General features: G+C 38.9%; 1 protein-coding gene across 1 annotated transcript in view; it reads right to left on the reverse strand.

Annotated features, from left to right (window-relative positions):
- Window positions 1-18352, reverse strand: part of LOC118548263 (Y-box-binding protein 2-like) — a 91224-nt gene extending 72872 nt beyond the window's left edge. The window contains 2 exon segments of the mRNA XM_036112104.2: window positions 17264-17641; window positions 17644-18352. Coding sequence (XP_035967997.2) covers window positions 17264-17641; window positions 17644-18352 — 1087 coding nt within the window.
- Window positions 18353-22002: the final 3650 nt, after the last annotated feature.

Consider the following 22002-nt stretch of genomic DNA (forward strand, 5'->3'; position numbering starts at 1 on the left):
TTTTTCTTAGACATTTTACTAAGAATATCTATAACATTTCACCATTTTAACTATAATTTTGAATGCCTGATATAGAGAAATATTAATTTTCCTATTAGCAAATATTCTTCTCTTTGGTGTTGAGTTTTAAAATCAAGAATGAATATTTTAATTTAACAAATAGTTTTCCATTTTACATGTATCATCTATTGTATTACATAATAAAACTTTTGATAGGGTACATGGAACTTTACCATAGCAGTCAATTTCATGTGGAATTTTTTTATCCTAAGCTAATGCCATTGAGTGTGAAATCTTGCTCTTTAATCAGAATACTTGAGTTATTATGATGAATTTCTGCCAAGAAGTTTAAAAATACATTTTTTAAAAAATTTCAGCTCAATATTATTCTTAAAACACAGAAAATCAGCACTTTGTCACAGCTCTGGGAGGGGGCATTTAATTAATTAACATTCATTATGTTTATTTATTATTTATTTCAATAATGAGACCTACTTTAATGTATGCGTTATTCTAATACCATAGAGATGCAAAAATTAGGAAAACAGGTAGATAGAAAACTCTTATGATCATACTACTCAAAGACAGATATTGCTAATGTTTCCACTTTTATGTATATATTAAATTATATATTTGATATTATACTTTAAAAACTAACAATGTAATAAGAATGTTTAGTGTTACTACAAGTTTTCTAAAACAAAAATGAAATCATTTATCTTATTATACATATTATATGTGAACATATGTTCTTATAAAAATACAAAAACCAGGGGCACCTGGCTGGCTCAGTCAGAAGAGAGTGCAGCTCTTGATCTTGGGGTCATGAGTTCAAGGCCCACGTTGGGTATAGAGATTACTAAAAATAAATAAACTTAAAAAAATACCAAAAAGAATATTGGTTAAAAAGCTATACTTCCCTTTCATTCCTTTACTTACCATCTTTCACCACCCCTCTCTTCTGTCCTTAGCCAATTTTACTTTATTATTTGGTGAGTAATCTTTAGACATTTTTTCCTATATATACACATAAGAAGATATGTTAATATAAACTGGTCTATGATATAAATCTGTTCCACAACTTTTTTAAGCCTGACATTCCTTGGTGATCCTTGAATGTTAACACATTTAGATCTAAATCATCTTTTTAATTACTACATAGTATTCTAAATTTCTGTTAGCAGATTGACTTTATAAGAGAGAAGATATTTTAAAGATTTTAATCTGATTGCTAAATAATTTTCAAAAACAGTCTCAGAAACTTGTGTACATTGTATCATAATTATGAATTACTTTCACTCCCTATTTAACCAAGTTTCATTAATCCTAGATATTTTCTTGATATGTATGCTTATATAATATCCTATGTAATTTATGTTTTCAAGCACTACTCTGAACGTTTCTATGTATCTAGATACATTTATTATTTTATCAATTACTGGGTCCTCAACAACAATTACAGGGTCCTCTATTTATAATAATGTTAAATATATGTTAATGTGAATTAAAAATCTGTAGTATTTTTTCATGTTGTGATTACCTGTAGAATTACTGTTTTCTAGTTTAAAACTGAAAAACTATTTGCAGGTCTTGAAGGTTTATGTATCTCTCACTTTCTCATTTTTAAATTCATTTTAGGCTTACCATTCAAACTTCTGACTCCCAAATTTATATCTCCACCCTGATTTTGTCTAACTGTCCACTTGTATACCCAACTGCCTCCTTCACATCTTAACTTGAGTGTCTAGCAGGCATTTCACACTTAATGTCTCCAAAAGCAAATTCCTGATCTTTGTCCTCCACCAAACCTGCCTCTCCCACAGTCTTCCTCATCTTCAGTTAAGGGTCTCTTCTTGCTCAATCTAGAAATTCTAAGTTACCCCTGAATTCTCTGTCTCACAACACACAGCAAGTCCTCCAGAAAATCCTTTCAAAATATATCCAAGAATTTTACTCCTACTCACCACCTCTCCTGCCACCATCATTTCTCATGGGGATCATGGCAACGGCCGCCTTACTGGACTCTCATCTCTCATTCTGGCCCCCAGTTCAGCCACTGAGCAGCCAGAATGATTGGTTTAAATTCAAGTCAGTTATCTCTTTCTTCTTCTCAAAACTTCCTGTGTATTCCCATCTGACTTGATTAAAAAGCCAAAGTTCCTAGAATAGTCTGAAAGACTGTGGTCTGATTTTAGACTCTTGAAACCTTCTGACCTTGTCTTCCACCGCTCACCTCACTCCCTCTGCCTCAGCCACAGTGGTCTCACTGCTGGTTCTAGAACATCAGAAATGAACCACAGGATGGCAAACCTGCCTCCAGCTCTTTGCAATTCTCATTCCCTCTGCCTGCAACACTCTTCCCCTTCTTATATATAAAGTCACATTTTTCACCTCCTTTGTGTCTTTATGTAAATAATGTCACTTTGATGAGGTCATCTCTGAATACATTAGTTAAAACTGGTCTCTCAAATTATCTATGCCTCCTTTTCTGGTTTACTTTTCTTCTTAGGGTTGTTGACTTTTAAACTTAATTATTTTTTCTATCATCTTATTTCATCCACTACAATATAAGTTTCCTGACAGCAAGGACTTTGGTCAGTTTTGTTTACCTTTTTCTGTATCTAAAACAGAACTTGGAGCATAGAAGAAGTTTAATAAATAATTAATGAATACATGATTCAATGAATATATTTACTCTTCTTCACCCAATGAATCCTAAATGCATGTATATTGTCATTCTAACGCTGTTTAATATTAACTCATCATTGGTTATTTAAATGAAAATTGAAACCACACAATGACAATTTTTGCCTGTAACATAAAAAAAAGAAGAAAAAGAATGATAAAACCCATGTTGATGAAGATGTAAGGATACTAGTATTGTTTCTCACTGCTTGAAGAAGTTAAGTCAAACACTTTAAAAATATGTTTCCCTATTGACCCAACCATTGAACTTTAAAAAAAATTTCTAAGAATATGGGTACCTGGGTGGCTCAGTCAGTTAAGCATCCAACTCCTGATTTTGGTTCGGGTCATGATCTCAGGTTGTAAGATCAAGTGGGCTCCAGGTTCCATGCTGGGAGATTCTCTCTCTCCCTCTCCCTCTGTCCCCCGACCCTTTCCCACTCTTTCTCTAAAAAAAATATCTAAGAATATAATCATATTTGTAAATCTTTATCATATTAGACCCAGAAAGGTTTATAATTGCAATTCGTTCGAAGCATCTGTTCAACAAAAATGACTAATAATATTTATTTCATGTTTAAGACGCAGTGTGATGCAGTTATTGAAAATGATGTGAAAAGTTAGGTGATAACGTAGAAAACATACCCATATATTGTTAAATGAACCAAAGCAAGTTATAAATCAGTATATCCAATCTTCTTTATCTAGTTCTATATAGTTCTTCTGAGTTTAACCTTAAAAAAGTAAAAATTTCTCTCTCACAAGGAGATTAAACAGTTAAGAAAGCACGTGCTGTTATCATAATGATAATGCCTTTGATGTCAGTGGGTTTTAGTATCCTGACAAAATATATTACTTATGCTATGATTTGTTTTCTGTTTTAATTAAAATTATTGTTTACTAATAACCTTATTTCTAAGATAATTTATTTTGAGCATCAAACCCCTGGCCTTTTGCTAATCTGAATTGATACCATTTTTACAAGAATTAGTGAGAAATGCTAATGTCAGTCTATTTGTATTATAACACACTTGAGTGATCCTCATTTAAATCTCTCCATGTCTTGTTTTCCAAGACATTTCATGGTCTTGCTTTTTCCTGATCTTTCTTTTCTCTGGCTTATTTTCTTCTTATTTTTCTCTTATCATAAGTGTTCTTCAGCATTCCATACTTGAGCCTTTCCCTTCTTTCTCTTTCTCTCCAATGGCAATAGCAATTCATTAATTTACTCACTCATTTGTACATATGTTCTTGCAACACATATTTATTACTAAAATGTTCCAGCCACGCTAAATGTTGAAATATCATCTTGAATAAGTCAGACTTACTGCTCTGGGCTGAATTGTGTTTCCCAAAAATTCATATATTGGGGCCCTGACCTACAGTGTGATGATGTTTGGAGATCAGGCCTGTGGATGATAATTATTAGGTTTATATGAGGTCCTGAGGGTGGCACCTTCATGAAGGGATTAGTGCCCTTATAAGAAGACACCAGAGAGCTTGCTTCCTCTTTTTTTCTCCCCACACAGCAAAGTAAATCCATGTGAGGACAGTAAGAAGGTGCCCATTTGCAATCCAAGGAGAGAGTGATCACCAGACACCAACCCTGTTGACATCTTGGTCTTGGACTTCCAGGTTACAGAACTGTAAGAGATAAATTCCTATTGTTTAAGTCACCCCATCTATGATATTTTGTTATTGCAGCTCAAGCTGACTAAGACAAATTTTGGTACTGAAAAGAGGAGGGTGATGCTGTGACAAGTACCTAAGCATGTAGAAATGGCTTTGAAACTGGTTAATGGGTGGAGAATAGAAGAGTTTTGAAGCACATGCTAGGAATATGGCCATTCTGGTGAGGTCTCAGATAAATATGAGGAGCATGTTATTGAAAACTGGAGAAAGGCTATCGCTGTTATAAAGTGGCAAAGAATTTGGCTGGACTGTGTTCTAGTATTTTGTGGAAGGTAGAACTTTTGAGTCATGAAATTAGGTATTTAGCCAAGCAGATTCTTAGTAGTATTGAAAGAACAACCTGGTTCCTCCTGACTGCTTATAAAAAAAATGCTAGAAGAGAGGTGGATTGAAGAAGAAATTGTTAAACAAAAAAGAACCAGAATTTAAAGATATGGAAAATTCTCAGCCTGTTCAAATTGCAAAAAATGAGAAAGCATGTTCAGAAGAGAACACTGAGAGGGTGGGTACCACACATTTGATCCAGAGATTAGGGTGGGCATAACCTATGGACCTTACCAGCCATATCCACAGAAGCCAAGAATAGAGATGGGACTGTACTAGCAGTAACAGTACTGGGGGGGACTAAAGGAAACAGAGAAAACAGAATGAAATGAAGACTGTGAACATGTACTATTCTTCAAGAAAAGGAAAGGAGTATCCTAAACGTGACTCAGAAATTATTAGGGCTGCTACTCCCACCATAGGTCCCAAGCTCATGGGATGTGAGTGTGGGTGGCGGGTATGTGTGTTGGGAGGTAAGATGCTACTACCTGGGTTTCAAAGGGCAGGACCTGCATAGACAAGACCCTTGCAGAGAGCAGTGTGGGTATTGCTTCCATAAGCCATACCTGATTTAGGTGATATTTAAATGAGAAATTGGACTTTAAACTTTAGAGTTGATGCTGGAATGAGTTATGACTTTTAGGGCTGTTGAAATGGAATAATTGAGTGCATTTTGCATGTAAGAAGGACATGAATTTTATGGGCCAGTGCCAGAAAGCCATGGACTAAATTTGTCCCTCCTCCCAAATTCATAAGTTCCTTAAGTTACTTCAATCCCTCAAGGAATTTAAAGCCTAGTAATTATGATAGCCAACATTACTGAGTGTTTACAATGAATGAGGCACGATTTTAAGTGCTTTACATGTCTTATATTAAATTCTCACGAAACTTAATTAGTGGGCACTAATTTTATCCTGATTTTACAAAGGAGGGTGAAAAGGCATAGTATGACAATAGGCATATTATTACAAAACTAATGGATTTAAATTGAAGTAGATGCTCTGAAGAAGAATTATAATGACATAAGAGAATATAATAGCAGTACTTGGCCAGAGAATGAAAAAGTCTAAAAAGAAAGTGACTTTTAACCTCAGATATGAAGCATCAGTTATTGTTAGGGACACAAAGTGGTATGAGAACAGAAGAGGGAGAGCAGCTTATGAAAATATCCTGAGATGGGAAGGAGAACACTGTTCTGGGAAGTAAAAAAGGCATGTGTGGGGAGACATTGAAGAGAGGTGACAAGATGCAAAACCACAGTGAAAAATCAGCTATCAGAATGGAGGCCAGGATGGAAGCAGAGACCACTAAGGCGTTAAATCATGTCATCCCAGACTAGAGTCAATACTGCAGTAGCAGTGGAGATAAGTTGACTGATTTGATATTTATCTGCAAGCAGAATCTGCAAAATCTGCAAATGGACTGGCTGTGAGATGTGAGGGAAGGTAAAGAATTAATGGCTGTGAGATGTGAGGGAAGGTAAAGAATTAAAACTGACTCTCAAGTTTCTGCTTTGAGCAATTACTTACATGGTGGGATCATTTGGTGAGAATAGAAAAGCAAAGAAAATAATATATGAATTTAATAGTTCTTTCTATCATTTCTAGAATGCTTGGTATTTGGCTAAGTAAGATACATCGTGTTTAATGCAGATTTCACATCCATTCCTCATTCATTCATTGATTTATTTCATGCTCTGTACCAGGCAGTCTGCTAGGTGTTTAGAATACAAAGGTGGAGGGATAGACCTCAATAGGCCTGAAGCTTGGACCTGTGGTCCTGGGACTTGAGCCTCTGGCAGGAGGAAGCCACAGCTTTATTTTTGGTGTTTTAACCTCTAAAGAGGTCCAATGAAGATGTTTCTGTGAGTGAAGAAGGAAAGTGGAGTCTGGAGTCTAATTGTTATTGAAATGAACCAATGTTTTTGGGGTGGAGGGCAATTGCTGGTTTTGGAGGGAGGGGAGCTGACAGAAACATCAGACAAATGAGAAAAGCGCAAGTCCATTTCCCACCCTCCTACCTTCCAGTGACCCACTAGCACCCTTCCTTCCTTCCTTCCTTCCTTCCTTCCTTCCTTCCTTCCTTCCTTCATTCCTTCCTTCCTTCTTTCTTTTTAAATGGTGGCTTAAACAAAAGGCCTTTATTATTGCACAAACCAGTACACTGTGAGGCAGGCAATGTTTGTTGAATCGGAGACCATAAAAATTCATCAACAGCATCATATGGAACCAACTACATCCCTGAAAAAGCAAGTTCTTCCCTGAAAGCCACCAGCAGAACTCAGATGGAGTCCTCTGGACTGAAACAGAGTCGAGTCCATGTCCTAACTAGTCTCAGGGAGGGAAAAGGACTGCCAAAGGGTTCAGGCTACTCATAATTTCCTTAAAAAAATGGGATAGCACAGAGGTCTGATTCCCTGAGCACACCGGGATTGTGGGTGATGCACACTGAGCACATGCACCAGGTGGTAGAGGTAAAAATATGCTGAACCAGAAACTGGCAGTGACATAAATGTGGAAAGAACACTAGGCAGCATAATTCAGCTCTTTAAAGTTTCCCACACACCTGAAACTTATGGAGAATATCATACTCAGATGTACGAGAATGAACTCAGTTACTTATAGAAATTATCAGAGATTCAGCTGTCAAAGGTGGAATGAAGTTTATGGAGTCCCAGCTACAGAATCACAGAGAGGTTAGAAGCTTGAATTGGAGCTGAAAGATAAGAACTTAACAGCCCTCATACTGTCATGAGGCTCATACATTTATATTTTCAGTACAGAACTCCACCCTGAACTCCAGACTTGTTTAACTGCCTACTCAGGATTCATGCTTGAATGTCTAATAAAGATCATGCATATAATATGCTCAAAACTGAACTACTTATTTTCCCATACAGCTTGCTTCTCCCACATTCTTCTCCTTCTCAGTGAAAGATCTCTTCATTCTTGTTTCTCAAGACAAAAACTTTGAATCCATTCTTGACTTCTCTTTTACTCCCCATTATAATCCATAAGAAGATCATGTTAGTTTTGTTTAAAAATATATTCAGAATGTAACCCCATCTTACTAACTCCAAGCCATCCTTATATTTTACTTGAAAAACTGAGACAGTCCCTTAATTAACCTCCCCTGCTTCTGACCTCATTCCTATCTTTCCAGAGCCAAGTAATTCTTGGCTTTTAAACATAAGTCAGAAAACTTTAGTTTTCTGCTCAAAATCCTTCAGAGACTTCTCACCTCACCATTAGCAAAAGCTAAAACACTCTTACTGATCTATAAGACCATAAATAAGCTTTCTTGCTCCATCATCCCTTTGATATCATTCCCTACCTTACTCCCTCCTCCTTAGTCCTTGTTATTTCTCCAGCGTGCCAAGCACTCTCCTCCATCAAAGCTTTTGCAATTGCTGTTATCTCTGTCTCAAATGCTCGTCTCTAAGTCTTTCTAGAACAGTGTCTGGCATACATGTCACTCAATAAATATTTATTGACTGAATTAAGGAGTCAAAGAAGACTTTCTCAAGAAAGTTACATTTTATCCAAGATCATAAAAATAATCAGAGTTGGGGCACCTGGGTGGCTCAGATGGTTAGGTGTCTGCCTTCAGCTCCAGTCATGATCCCAGGGTCCTGGGATTGAGCCCCACATCAGGCTCCCTGCTCCATGAGGATCCTGCTTCTCCCTCTCCCTCTGCCTGCCTCTCCCCCTGCCTGTTCTCTCTCTCTCTGTCAAATAAATAAATAAAATCTTTTAAAAAATAATCAGAGTAATATAGATAAAATGGGGCTGTGGGTTGATTAGGAAAAAGAGATCATGGCAGAGGAAACAGCATGTGCAAAGGTCATGAGGCAAAAGTGAACATGTTTTCCATATAATTGGGGCATACTAGGGAGGAGAGGAGTATAAATACAGCTAGAGAGAAAAACAGAAGCACAATTATATGAAGGGATAAAATCAATATATAGAAATGCATGCTATAGTTTTCTGATTATTATTTTTATTAATTACATTATCATTTCCCAGACAACCAAGTATTAAATATTTGAGGTATCCTGTAGTCCTCCTTTTTCATCATTTAGTCATCTGGTCCTGTAGATCTGAAGATATCTCTTTCCATTTACCCTTTTCTTTTTTATTGCTACCACTGCTTCTTTAATTCAGGTTTGCATTATGTTTTCATAGACTATTTTAATAACACTGATGTTTCACTACATTTGAGCACACACAACAGCTTCTGGTAGATTATTTATTTTTCAAAAAAAAAAATGCATTCAATTTTATCCCCTCTAGTTCACTGAACTTCAGCAACTCTCTGTTCTTTACTATAGTAAGACTCCTGATCTTGGCATTCAAATTCTATCAGCAAACATTCTCTACAGAGGCAAAAATAAACTATTGGGCCTACATCAAAATAAAGAGCTTCTGCACAGCAAAGGAAATAATCAACAAAACTAAAATACAACCTACTGAATGGAAGAAGATATTTGCAACCAACATACTTGATAAAGCATTAATATCCAAAATATATAAAGAACTTATACAACTCAACACTAAAAAAAAAAATTAAAAATGGGCAATAGATACAAACAGACATTTTTCCAAAGAAAACATACAGATGGTTAACAAACAAATGAAAAGATGCTCAACAGCACTCATCATCATTGAAATGCAAATCAAAACTACATGAGATATCACCTCACACATGTCAGAATGGCTAAAATCAAAAACAGAAGAAACCATAAGTATTGACAAGGATGTGGAGGAGAAGGAACTTTTGTGCACTGTTGGTGGGACTGCAAACTTGTGCAGCCACTCTGGAAAACAGTATCAGGTTCCTCAAAAGATTAAAAATAGAATTGCCATAGGATCCAGTAATTTCACTACTAGGTATTTACCCAAAGAATATGAAGATACTAATTTGAAAAGATATATGCACCCTGTTGTTTATTGCAACAATATTTACAATAGCCAAATTATGGCAGCAATCCAAGTGTCCATTGATAGATGAGTGGATAAAGAAGATGTGATATACATGTATACAATGGAATATTACTCATCCATAAAAAAGAATGAAATCTTTCAATTTGCAATGACATCGATGAATGTAGGGGGTATAATGCTAAGTGAAATAAGTCAGTCAGAGAAACACAAATACCATATGATTCCACTCATGTGTGGAATTTAAGAAAGAAAACAAATGAAAAAGAAAAAAAGAGGCAAACAAAAAGAAAACCAGACTCTTAAATATAGAGAACAAACTGGTGGCTACTAGAGAGGAGGTGGGTACGGGGATGGGTGATATAGGTGAAAGGGATTAAGAGTACATTTATCATGATGTGCATTGAGTAGTGTATAGAATTGTTGAATCACTATATCGTACACCTGAAACTAATATAACACTGTATGTTCATTATACCGGAATTAACAATAAAAAAAGAAAAAGAAAAAAATGAACAAATAAAACAAGAAAGTCCTATATGATTTGGTCCGTGTCTGCATCTTCAAGCATGTCTGCTTTACTTCAGCTACTATGTTCCAGCTGTAGGGTTTTATTTTTCTATTATTTTAATATGGCTAACCTGTTCTACCTTTAGAGCCTTTACTCTAACTATTCCCTTTGCCTGGATGCTAGTCCTCTCATTATTTGAACTTCTGATTCTTTCTTGTCATTTAGATTTAGATTGAGCTATTACTAAGGCAGAGAGGCCCTTATGGACAACTAATGTACAATAGTTGCTTAATGACTCTCTGTAACATAATTTTGTTTTAGTCATCTCATGCACTGTTCACTAGCTGATATATTTTTTTATTTGTTCATTTGTGGTCTTTCTCGCATCTCAACCCATCACTAAGCTTCATGAGAGTTGACAAATAACATAAATCTTTGTAGTGGGCTGCATAGCGCCCCCACAAAAAGAGGTGTTCATGTTCTAACCTTTGGAACCTGTGATTATGAAATTATATAGCAAAATATCTGATCAAGTTAAGGATCTTGAGAGGAAGAACTTATCCTAAATTACCTACATGCAATCAGATGTGTCCTCATAAGAGAGAGGCAGAAGGAATATTGAAACACAGAGAAAATAAGGTGGTGTGAAGATGGAGGCAGAGATTGCAGAGATGAAACTGTGAGGCAAGGGAAGCCAAGGCAGGCCAGCAGCCACCAGAGACCAGAAGCAGCAAGGAAGTATTCTTCCCACAAGGCAACAGAGCCAGTATGGTGCCACTGAAATCTTGATTTCAAATTTCTGGCCTCCAGAGTTATGAAGGAATAGGTTTCTCTTGTTTTAGGGTGTGGTAATTTGTTACAACAGTAATAGAAGAATAATACACCTTTAAAAAAACTCAAAATAAAATAAATCAAGAGATAGATTTGTTAAATGTTAGAAGACAACAAGAAATGAATGGAAATAAAAACAAAACCTATAGCCAGAAAGCAATATTAAAGCAATAAAAATTAAATTTAAAAAATGACTGAAAACAGAGACGTAAGGAACAAAAATAAGCAAATCCCACAAAAAGAAATTCTGAAGTGAGAACACTTAAATTGTGGGGCACCTAGGTGGCTCAGTCAGTTAAGCATCTGCTTTCGGCTCAGGTCATGATCTCAGCATCCTGGGATTGAGCCCAGCGTCATGGGGGTCCCTGCTCAGCTGAGGGTCTACTTCTCCCTCTCCCTCTGCTCCTCCCCCTGCTCATGCTCTCTCTCTTGCTCACTCTCTCGAATAAATAAATAAAATCTTAAAAAAAAAGAAAACAAATTGTTATAGAGACTATGCTGAATATGGAAGATAGCAAAGAAGATAAAAAGTGCATGTTTTTGGAATCCTTGAAAGAGGAAAGAAAAGTAACATTCAAAGATATACCATACAATGTTTCTCTGAGTAAAAAATATAAATTTAATTATTAAAGGGCACACCAGTTCCTCCAAAATTACCGTTCAATATAAATTTTATAATCAGTTTATTATTATCAACAAAATACTTTACTGGGATTTTGATTGGGATTACATCGAAATCTATACATCAAGTTGGAAAGAACTGACATTTTAATATTGAAGTTTTCAATCTTTGAACATGAAATACCTTTCCATTTATTTATATCTCCTCTATACAGTTTCTTTTATCAGTGTTTTAGCATTGTCTTTATAATATTTTTATTTTGTCTCCCTAAGAATAAGTTTGAGTTTCCTGGAAATAGACTTAAAGACTTACCTACAAAACATTTCTTGGAAAGTGCTCTTGGGAGATAAATGTGTAAGGAAGTAAATAAGGCAGAATTGGAAAGAGATATTGACTCATAACAACAAGTGAGACCTCATCCAATCTTTAAGGTGCCCTGAGCTAAGATGATTCTTCAGAGCAGTCCAAACTTAAAGTGGATGCTCTTGAAGGATGTTAACATGTGCCACAAAACTTCACATTTTGTACCTATTCATATATATATATATATATATATATATATATATATATATATATATATATATATATGTTCTTATATAGACCACTACATTCTTCTCCCTAAATCTTTAATTCTCCAATTTTTTTCTTTCAGGTTGCAGACCATCCAGCCAGGCTATTCACCCTGCCTATGCACATATATAGATTCTTTGCTCAGGCCATTTTTCTCACCCAAAGTGAATGACCAAATGCATCATCTAGAGCTCTTTCCATTGAAAGATTCCTTCTCACTGGTGTCATTCAGGACCATCCCTGACTGAGGCTATAATGCACTGGCAGTCCATTAATAGCTCACATATCTGCTGAACCAATCCATTCCTGGATAAACAAAATCATCCTTTTTCCTCCTCAATTTACTGGCCATAAACAATTTTTCACATGATCATAAGTGTGAGTTAAGCATGAGGAGCTGGTGTAACAATGGAGGATGACATAATGTGCAACCTACTTGTGCACCTTGCATGGTCACTCTGGCCTTATTCATGCATGATCCTGGATGTGTCACTTCTTATTATGGATTGCTGTTGGACCCACCAAACTTTATGATATGTTGGATCTGACAGAATCTGATGAATGATATGCAGCTTTGGCCAGGTGATCTCAGTGTTTCATGTTCTTACTGGGTGGAATAGTATGATAGGAGCTATTTTTGGAATAGTGTATGGTTCTCTGTAGATGTCATGACATTGCTCTAGAACCATAGTGGTTTACATTGTGATTCACTATTATGCTTATTATTAACTATACCTGATATCTTTCCATCAACAAATACCCCCACTGTACTGCCCAACATGGTAGCCACTAGTCACATGTGACTATTTAAATTTAAATTAAGTTACATATAACACCCAGTGCTCATCACATCACATGCTCTACTTAATGCCCATCACCCAATTATCCCATTCCCCCCCACCTGCATCCCCTCCAGCAACCCTCAGTTTGTTCCCTATAGTTAGGAGTACTATGCAACTGATAAATTATTGAACACTACATCTGAAACTAATGATGTACTATATGTTGGCTAATTGAATTTAAATAAAATAAATAAATAAATAAATAAATAAATCTTTAACAAAATAAAAAATAAATTATGTAAAATTAAAAATTAAAAACCACATTTTGAGTGTTTAATAGTCACATATGGCCAGTGACTACTCTATTGGATAGTGAAAGCATGAAACAATTTCATTATTGTGAAAGTTTTATTTTAAAAATGATATAGAACCATAGGGTCATCTACATTATAGGATCTAAGTGGCATGTTTTCTTTCACCACTGTTTGGACCCTTTTGAGCCCTTTCCTGCTTTAGGTCCCACTCAAAGCTGACAGTCTTTCATGCCACTGAGGAAATTGATTTAGACAAATTTTCCCAAGTTAAGAATATACTGCTTTCTATGTGAAGAAAAGTAACAGACTGAGAGAAAATATTTGCAAAAGGCATTTCTGATAAAGGATTATTACTCAAAATATACAAAGAAGATATACACAGGGCAAATAGCCTATGAAAAGATATTTCATATCATAATGTCCTCAGAGAAATGAAAATTAAAACAATAATGAGATGCCACTATATACCTATTAGAATGGCCAAAATCCAGAACACTGACAACATCAAGTACTGGTGAGGATGTGAAGCAACAGGACTCTGATGCAGTGCTAATGAGAAGGCAAAATGGTACAGCGACTTTGGAAGGCAATTTTGCAGTTTCTTACAAAACTAATTGTACTCTTACCATATGATCCAACAATCATGGTTCTTAGTATTTCTCCAAAGGAGTTGAAAACTTAATGTTCACAAAAATGGTGTTTATAAGTAGTTTTATTCTTAATTGCCAAAACTCGAAAGCAACCAAGATGCCTTTTAGTAGGTGAATGGATAAACTGTGGTACATCCAGCCAATGTAATATTATTTAGTGCTAAAAAGAAATGAGCTATCAAAGCATGAAAGACATAGAGGAAACGTAAATATATATTACTAAGTGGAAGAAGCCAATCTGAAAAATCTACATACTGTATGATTCCAACTATATGGATTTCTAGAAAAAGCGAAACTATGGAGACAGTAAAAAGATCAGTGACTGCCCAGGGATTAAGGGGAGGGAGGGATGAATTTGTGGAGCACAAAAGATTTTTAAGGCAGTGAACTATTTTGTGTGATACTATAATGGTGGATACATGTCATTATACATTTGTCCATACCCATAGAATGTACAACACCGAGAGTGAACTGAAATGTAAACTGTGGACCTGGATGATAATGATGTGTCAGTGTAGGTTCATCAGTTGAACAAACATACCTCTCTGGTGGAGGATGTTGAGAATAGGGGAGGCTACGCATGAGTGGGAACAGGAGGTATATAAGAAATCTCTGTACCTTTTGCTTAATTTTGTTGTGAAACTAAAATGGCTCTAAATAAATTATATTTTTTAAAAGAATATGCTAAAACCAAAACCCAAGGAGTCCTACCAAGTACTGTGTTTCTTATTTGTGGGATACGTAAGATCTAATTATTTGTTTTATACTTTAGATTGGATGTCGCAGTATGACCTGGATTTCTGGATCCATAAAATTTCATTTACATAGCAGATTCATGAATCTTAATTGAATTTATTTCCCACTTCTTGTTCATCTGCCTATCAACAAGATATAAATACTATACTGGATGAAACTGTACAATAGCACCAAAAACCATAAGATACCTCGGAATAAACCTAACCAAAGAGGTAAAGGATCTATACTCTAGGAACTACAGAACACTCATGAAAGAAATTGAAGAAGACACAAAAAGATGGACACATTCCATGCTCATGGATCGGAAGAATAAACATTGTTAAAATGTCTATGCTACCCAGAGCAATCTATACCTTCAATGCCATCCCGATCAAAATTTCAATGACATTTTTCAAAGTGCTGGAACAAACAATCCTAAAATTTGTATGGAATCAGAAAAGACCCCGAATCACCAAGGAAATGTTGAAAAAGAAAAACAAAGCTGGGGGCATCACGTTGCCCTATTTCAAGCTATATTACAAAGCTGTGATCACCAAGACAGCATGGTACTGGCACAATAGACATATCGACCAATGGAACAGAATAGAGAACCGAGATAGGGACCCTCAACTCTATGGTCAAACAATCTTCGACAAAGCAGGAAAAAAAAATGCAATGGAAATAAGACAGTCTCTTCAATAAATGGTGCTGGGAAAATTGGACAGCCACATGCAGAAGAATGAAACTCGACCATTCTCTAACACCATACACAAAGATAAACTCAAAATGGATGAAAGACCTCAATGTGAGACAGGAATCAATCAAAATCCTAGAGGAGAACATAGGCAATAACCTCTTTGACATTGCCCACAGCAACTTCTTTCAAGATACATCTCCAAAGGCTAGTGAAACAAAAGCAAAAATGAACTTTTGGGACTTCATCAAGATAAAAAGCTTCTGCACAGAAAAGGAAACAGTCAACAAAACAAAGAGGCAACCCACGGAATGGGAGAAGATATTTGCAAATGACATTACAGATAAAGGGCTGGTATCCAAGATCTATAAAGAACTTCTCAAACTTAACACCCAAAAAACAAATAATCAAGTCAAAAAATGGGCAGAAGACATGAACAGACACTTCTCCATAGAAGACATACAAATGGCTAACAGACGCATGAAAAACTGTTCATCATCATTAGCCATCAGGGAAATTCAAATCAAAACCACATTGAGATACCACCTTATACCAGTTAGAATGGCAAAAATGGACAAGGCAAGAAACAACAAATGTTGGAGAGGTTGTGGAGAAAAGGGAAATTTCTTACACTGTTGGTGGGAATGCAAGTTGGTACAGCCACTTTGGAAAATAGTGTGGAGGTGCCTCAAAAAATTAAAATTAGAGCTACCCTATGACCCAGCAATTGCACTCCTGGGTATTTACCCCAGAGACACAGATGTAGTGATATGGTCCATATATACAATGGAATATTACTCAGCCATCAGAAAGGATGAATACCCAACTTTTACATCAACGTGGATGGGACTGGAGGAGATTATGCTAAGTGAAATAAGTCAAGCAGAGAAAGTCAATTACCATATGGTTTCACTTATTTGTCGAATATATGGAGGACATTAGGAGAAGGAAGGGAAAAATGAAGAGGGGGAAATCAGAGGGAGAGAAAAACAATGAGAGACCATGGACTCTGAGAAACAACCTGAGGGTTTAGAGGGGAGGGGGTTAGCCCGGTGATGGGTATTAAGGAGGGCATGTACTGCATGGAGCACTGGGTGTTATACGAAAACAATGAATCATGGATCACTACATCAAAAACTAATGATGTATTGTATGGTGACTAACATAACAAAATAAAATTTTTTTAAAAATAGTAAAAATAAAAAATAAAAAGAAACTGATGGTCTGGGGAATGTCCAAATGGTCAAGTTGCCGTGGAAAGTTAACATAGCTCATAACAAAAACATAAATGTATACTGTTGTGATGTTAACTATTTCTCATGATCCTTCTGAATAGGTGTGAAAAATAATCTGTTAGGGAAATCAGTGCTTGCATGTACCAGGCTCAGTTAATCTTCTCTATCAAAGAAACCACATTGACACATGTATAATTGGAGCTACTACCTAGCTATTTGTATTAAGCTACTGTCATCCATAATAACCTATTCAAATTTTTTAGGGACTAAGACTGCTGAATTATATGGGGATCTGGTGAGGACTACCACCTCTGTCACCTTTTTTGGGGGGGAGGGAAGCCTGTTTTTGTTTTTACTGGAGGCTCAGGTGGCACATGACAGTTCATAAAATGGCTTCAGAGGTAGGGGCTAGAGGAGAGACCAAAAATAAACTGGGGTGGGAAAGAAAAACAACCAGGAGGAGGTGAGAGCAGGCTGGTTCCTTCTCAGCCTGATTCAGGGGAGGGAGGTGGTGCCTCTGAACAACAGGACGGATCCCTTCCTTCAACCCTTGGTAGGGGACAGAGAAAAAGCAAACGGCTGTTGCTTCGGCCCTCCTGAGCCTCAAGGAAAAGGGGAAAGCCGGTGTTTTGATGTCATGAGTCATGGGAAGGGGGGAGGGGGTGCTGGGTGGGGTACAGGGCAGCTGGAAAAACTGGCAGACAACCAGATGGTAGCTCTGGGGGGTCCTTCGTGTTGGAGTCACTCCAGTATGTGGTGGGGGGTCCCCACTGTTGATGGGGGCCGAGGTCTCCGGGGCTGTGGGATGCCTGGGTCCGGGGGGCTGCTGCCGCCGCCGCCGAAAATAGGGGCGGTTTCGTGGGCGCTGAGGCTCAGGCCGGGACCCATCAGTGAGGCCTTGGCTGGGCTTGGTCTCGCCCTCCCCACCTTCTGTGGTAGGCTGCGGGGGTGGCCTGGGGCGGAAAGGCCTTCGGTACCGAGGCCGGAATCTGGGAGGGGGGACACGCTCATCTCCCTGTTGGTCCCCCTCCAATGGGGCTGTCTCTTTGGGCTCTCTATAGGCTGCTGCTGGTTGGGGAGCCGAGGGCCTCGCACAAAGCGCCGTCGGTAGAAGAAGGGAGGTGGGCGCCGCCGCCTGGGCCTCTGCCCAGAGTCCTCGGCCCGCTCCCCTTCGCTGCCCGGTTCAGTCCCGCCTGATGGAGCCTCTGCCACCATGGGTGGCGGGGCAGCTGGACGAGGCCGCGGGATGAACCTGCGGAACCTGCGTCGATTGGGGGCATAGCGGCTGCCCTTCACCGGCACGCCCCCCGGCCCAGTTACGTTAGCAGCTTCTGCACCCTTTCCCTCCACGACATCGAACTCCGCTGTGTCCCCGTCTCCGACGCTGCGCAGGAACTTGGGGTTGTTTCTTTTAATGCCCGTCTGGTGAACAAAGACCTCCTCCTTGGTGTCATTCCTGTTGATGAATCCGTAACCATTCCGGACGTTGAACCATTTGACAGTGCCCAGGACTTGGATTGCCAGCACCGGCTGGTCCACCTGATTCCGGGCCGGGGGCGCGGGGGTCCCTGACGCTGCCGTCGCCGGGTTGCCAGGGGTGCGGCGACCCGGCGCCGAGGGGGTCCCGGCAGCGGGGCCCGAGGCGGCTCCGGCCCCGCCGCCGCCCGCCCCGCCGCCTGCTTTCTATGGCTCCCCCGCGGACACCTGTACCACCACCGCTACCACCCCTGCCGCTGTCGCCACCGCTGCCGCCTCCGCCTCGCTCATCCCGCCGGGTCCGGTACCGGCCCCCGCCGCCGCCACCTCCTCCGCCTCCTCCGCCGCCGCCACCGCCCCGGCCCCTCCCCCCCGGCTCGCGAACCCGCCGACCCGCTCGGTCCTCGCGCCCTGAGCCTCGCCCCCATCTGTCACCTTTAAATATTTGAGGATGATACTAAGTAATCCCTTCCTTAAAAAATGTGTTACTGTTTTTTTTATCTACTATTATTTTATTAGACTATTAGATAGTTTGAGAGGCTCTTGCCATCATGTTACCTGGTCCCTCCAGGTGACTAGACTCCCATTCAATCAATGGATTCTGGATCTGACACCTGACTCAGATCTGGAAACTGGGAAAGGGATAGCAACATTTTATTGGTGTGGTCTCGTTCAGTCTCCTGATCATTCATCCTTGATTTCTTTTGATTGTAGAAATTAAGCAATACCCTCGTTAGCTTCTCACGTAAGTTATCTCTGGAAATCCTGTGTTATATTCACTGTCTCCCTAGATCTCTACAGGTCAGGCCTTTCTCTGCCTGCCACTTTCACCTTGTCATTCATTGTGTTAAACGTGCCCATCTTGCTTTGACAGTAAAGTGCCACTACCTGGCCCCTTTTATCTTCAGATATGCTCATGCTTATCACTGTCAGAGAGACCAGTCCTGTCACAGCAACTACAGTCAGCCCTGACCCACAAAGGAGAAGTACACCAAGCTTCTCAATGATGCTAGTGCATTTCTCACTAGTGTAATCCTTACTGTTCTAGTGAATAAACTGGGCTTCTGGCTCTCTCTTAGTACATAGCTTTCTGGTAGTTTTTCTGATCTTTAAATATATCACTGTAGCGTGCCCATTTCTTGAAGTCATTTCATACCTTCCTCCTCTGTCACACAATTCTGGCATTTCCACTTCACTTGTGTGGGCCATCACTTTTTCAAACTTTCCAGCTGTCATCCTAGCAGTGTATTAGCGCTCTCTCCTTGGGTCCTTGACGGTGTGTTAAATCATTTCTTATGGGAAAATGATCCATATTGAGAAAGGCTGTTATCCAGCTTTATGTTCTGCACCCCAGTTCCATCACCTTCAGGATCCGGTTTCATTCATACTCTCTTGCTTCCTGTGGTATCCACTAAAGAGCTCCTGCAACTCCTTTGGCATATAGTCTCTATCGTCCCTTAGCTACCTTAGCACTTCCCCATTGGGCTGTGCTGGTATTTGGCCCTTAGTATTGGTCTATTTCCCTCAAAGGAGATGAGGGTAGATCCTTGGAGTGTGGGGGGCGTAGGTGGGAATAATGATTTTGAAAGCATCTAACTTGTTGGAATCTTCTGCATGATCTTCAAGCAAAGCCTCCTTTAAAACAGAACCGTATCTTCTAACAAAGAGGTATGAGTTACTTCCATTAACTAAGAAGGTTGAAAGGGAAAGTAGAACTTCAATGTTCCCAACTATATCTAGTCCATTATTTTTATTTCAAATCTAAGGGGAATATGCCTTCATCATTAAAACCCTGACCTTGGCTTAGGAGACCTGCTGGGACTGAAAAGTCAACCTTCTCTGAAGCTCCACTAGTCTAAATGAGTAAAATTTGAACCTAGTGCTCTATCTGCCTTGCAGTGGCAGGAATTAAAGTCTCTTTAAATGTTCCCAAGCATTGTTCTGATATTCAGATTTTGCCTTGGGTTGATAAATAATCACTTAAACGAATTCTCTCTCTTCAATTAAAAAAAAAAATGTCTCCAGGTAAAGCCCACCCAATTTATAATTCTTATACTTACTATTTCCCTTATGTCATTAAGCTCCAGAAATAACTACATAGCTGATGTGTCCCCTTCTACCAGTACTGCATCCTAGTTCACTACTGATGACAATTTAAACAGTTGTCAAATGGCAAAGTCTATTTGTTTTCCACTTACCACCAGCAATGGACTCATTGCAAGATAACCTAGCAGAAGTCAACCCATAACACAGTTAAAATGAAAAGCTGTAGACCCAGGATAGCCCTTCAGAGTTGTCCCAACTTGAGATAAGGGGACTGGGCCTTTGTAACTTTGCATCATCTTGTCTTTGGATGTGGTCTTTCCCCTGGGAAGGGGTGTAATCTTTAAAAAGGGAGTTATCTGTGGCTAAGGACAATGTCAAGGAAAGGACTCAACTGTGAGCCATCAGCAGCAGACTTTCCCAATAGCTGGATAATGTGTGATTTACCAGAACATTAATTATCTATTATAGTACACACAGAAAAACTTGCAAATATATGTGTATACCAATAATTGGTAAATTATCATATAGAAAATATGCCCATACAATGCCACCAAACCTTTCAAGACATATAACACTTTGAACTAGGGTAACCTCCACAAGTCCCACTCAGTTATGACCCCCAATTCCACAATACCAATCATTATGCAACTTCCAACATCGTACTTTAGTTTTGCTTGCTTTTAAACTTTATACAAATCAAATAAAAATAGTATTTTTTATATGTCTAACTTCTTTCACTCAATGGTAGTTTGTGGAATCCATCCATGTAATTGCATAATCAATAGCTTATTACATTGAATATACATTGTGTGATATTCCTTAGTATGAATACATCACAGTTTATGATTATACCGTTGATTGATATTGCAATTGTTTCCAGTTTTTTACTATTATCAAGAATGCCACTATGGGGGCGCCTGGGTGGCTCAGTTGTTGGCATCTGCCTTAGGCTCAGGTCATGGTCCTGGGGTCCTGGGTTGAGCCCTGCATCAGGCTCCCTGCTCCGTGGGGGGCCTGCTTCTCCCTCTCCCACTCCCCCTGCTTGTGTTCCCTCTCTCGCTGTATCTCTCTCTGTCAAATGGATGGATAGAATCTTAAAAAAAAAGAATGCTACTATGAGCACATCCACACATATATTTGGGGAAAATATGTATGTACGCAATTCTGTTGTGGTTACATTGAAGAGTAACACTGATGGGCTATCACAGCTTCCATAGATCCTACCACACAGGTTTTTTCCCAAAGAAATTGTATCAGTGTACACCTACCACTGGGAGAGTACTAGTGCTCCAGCTGGCTCACCTCTCTCCCACATTTACATTTAGTATAGGCAGGGTTGTTTTGTTAAAGATTTTATTTATTATTTTTATTTATGTATTTGTTTGTTTGTTTGTTTGAGAGATAGAGGGAGATCAGGGGGAGGGGGAAAAGGGAGAGGGAGAGATAGCATCTCAAGCAGACCCTGCGCTGAACGCAGAGCCTGACCCATCGCTCCATCTCACCACTGAGATCATGACCTGGGTCAAAACTGAGAGTCCAGACTCAACTGACTGAGCCACCCAGGGCCTCTAGGCAGGGTTATTTTTAATTTGGAATTTTATTATAACTAGTGGGTATAAAATAGTATTGATTATAGTTTAATTCATCCAAGATAAAATACCTTAGAAATTTATATTGATCTTTTCACTTGAAGTTCAAGATGACAGAATTTTTTTTTAAGATTTTATTTATTTATTTGACAGAGAGAGACACAGCGAGAGAGAGGGAGCACAAGCAGGGGGAGAGGGAGAAGGAGAAGCAGGCCTCCTGCGGAGCAGGGAGCCCTACGCAGGGCTCGATCCCAAGACGCCGGGATCATGACCCGAGCGAAGGCAGACGCCCAACGACTGAGCCAC

This window comes from Halichoerus grypus, chromosome 9 (genome assembly GCF_964656455.1).
Source record: "Halichoerus grypus chromosome 9, mHalGry1.hap1.1, whole genome shotgun sequence".
In the NCBI taxonomy this organism is placed as follows: Eukaryota; Metazoa; Chordata; class Mammalia; order Carnivora; family Phocidae; genus Halichoerus; species Halichoerus grypus.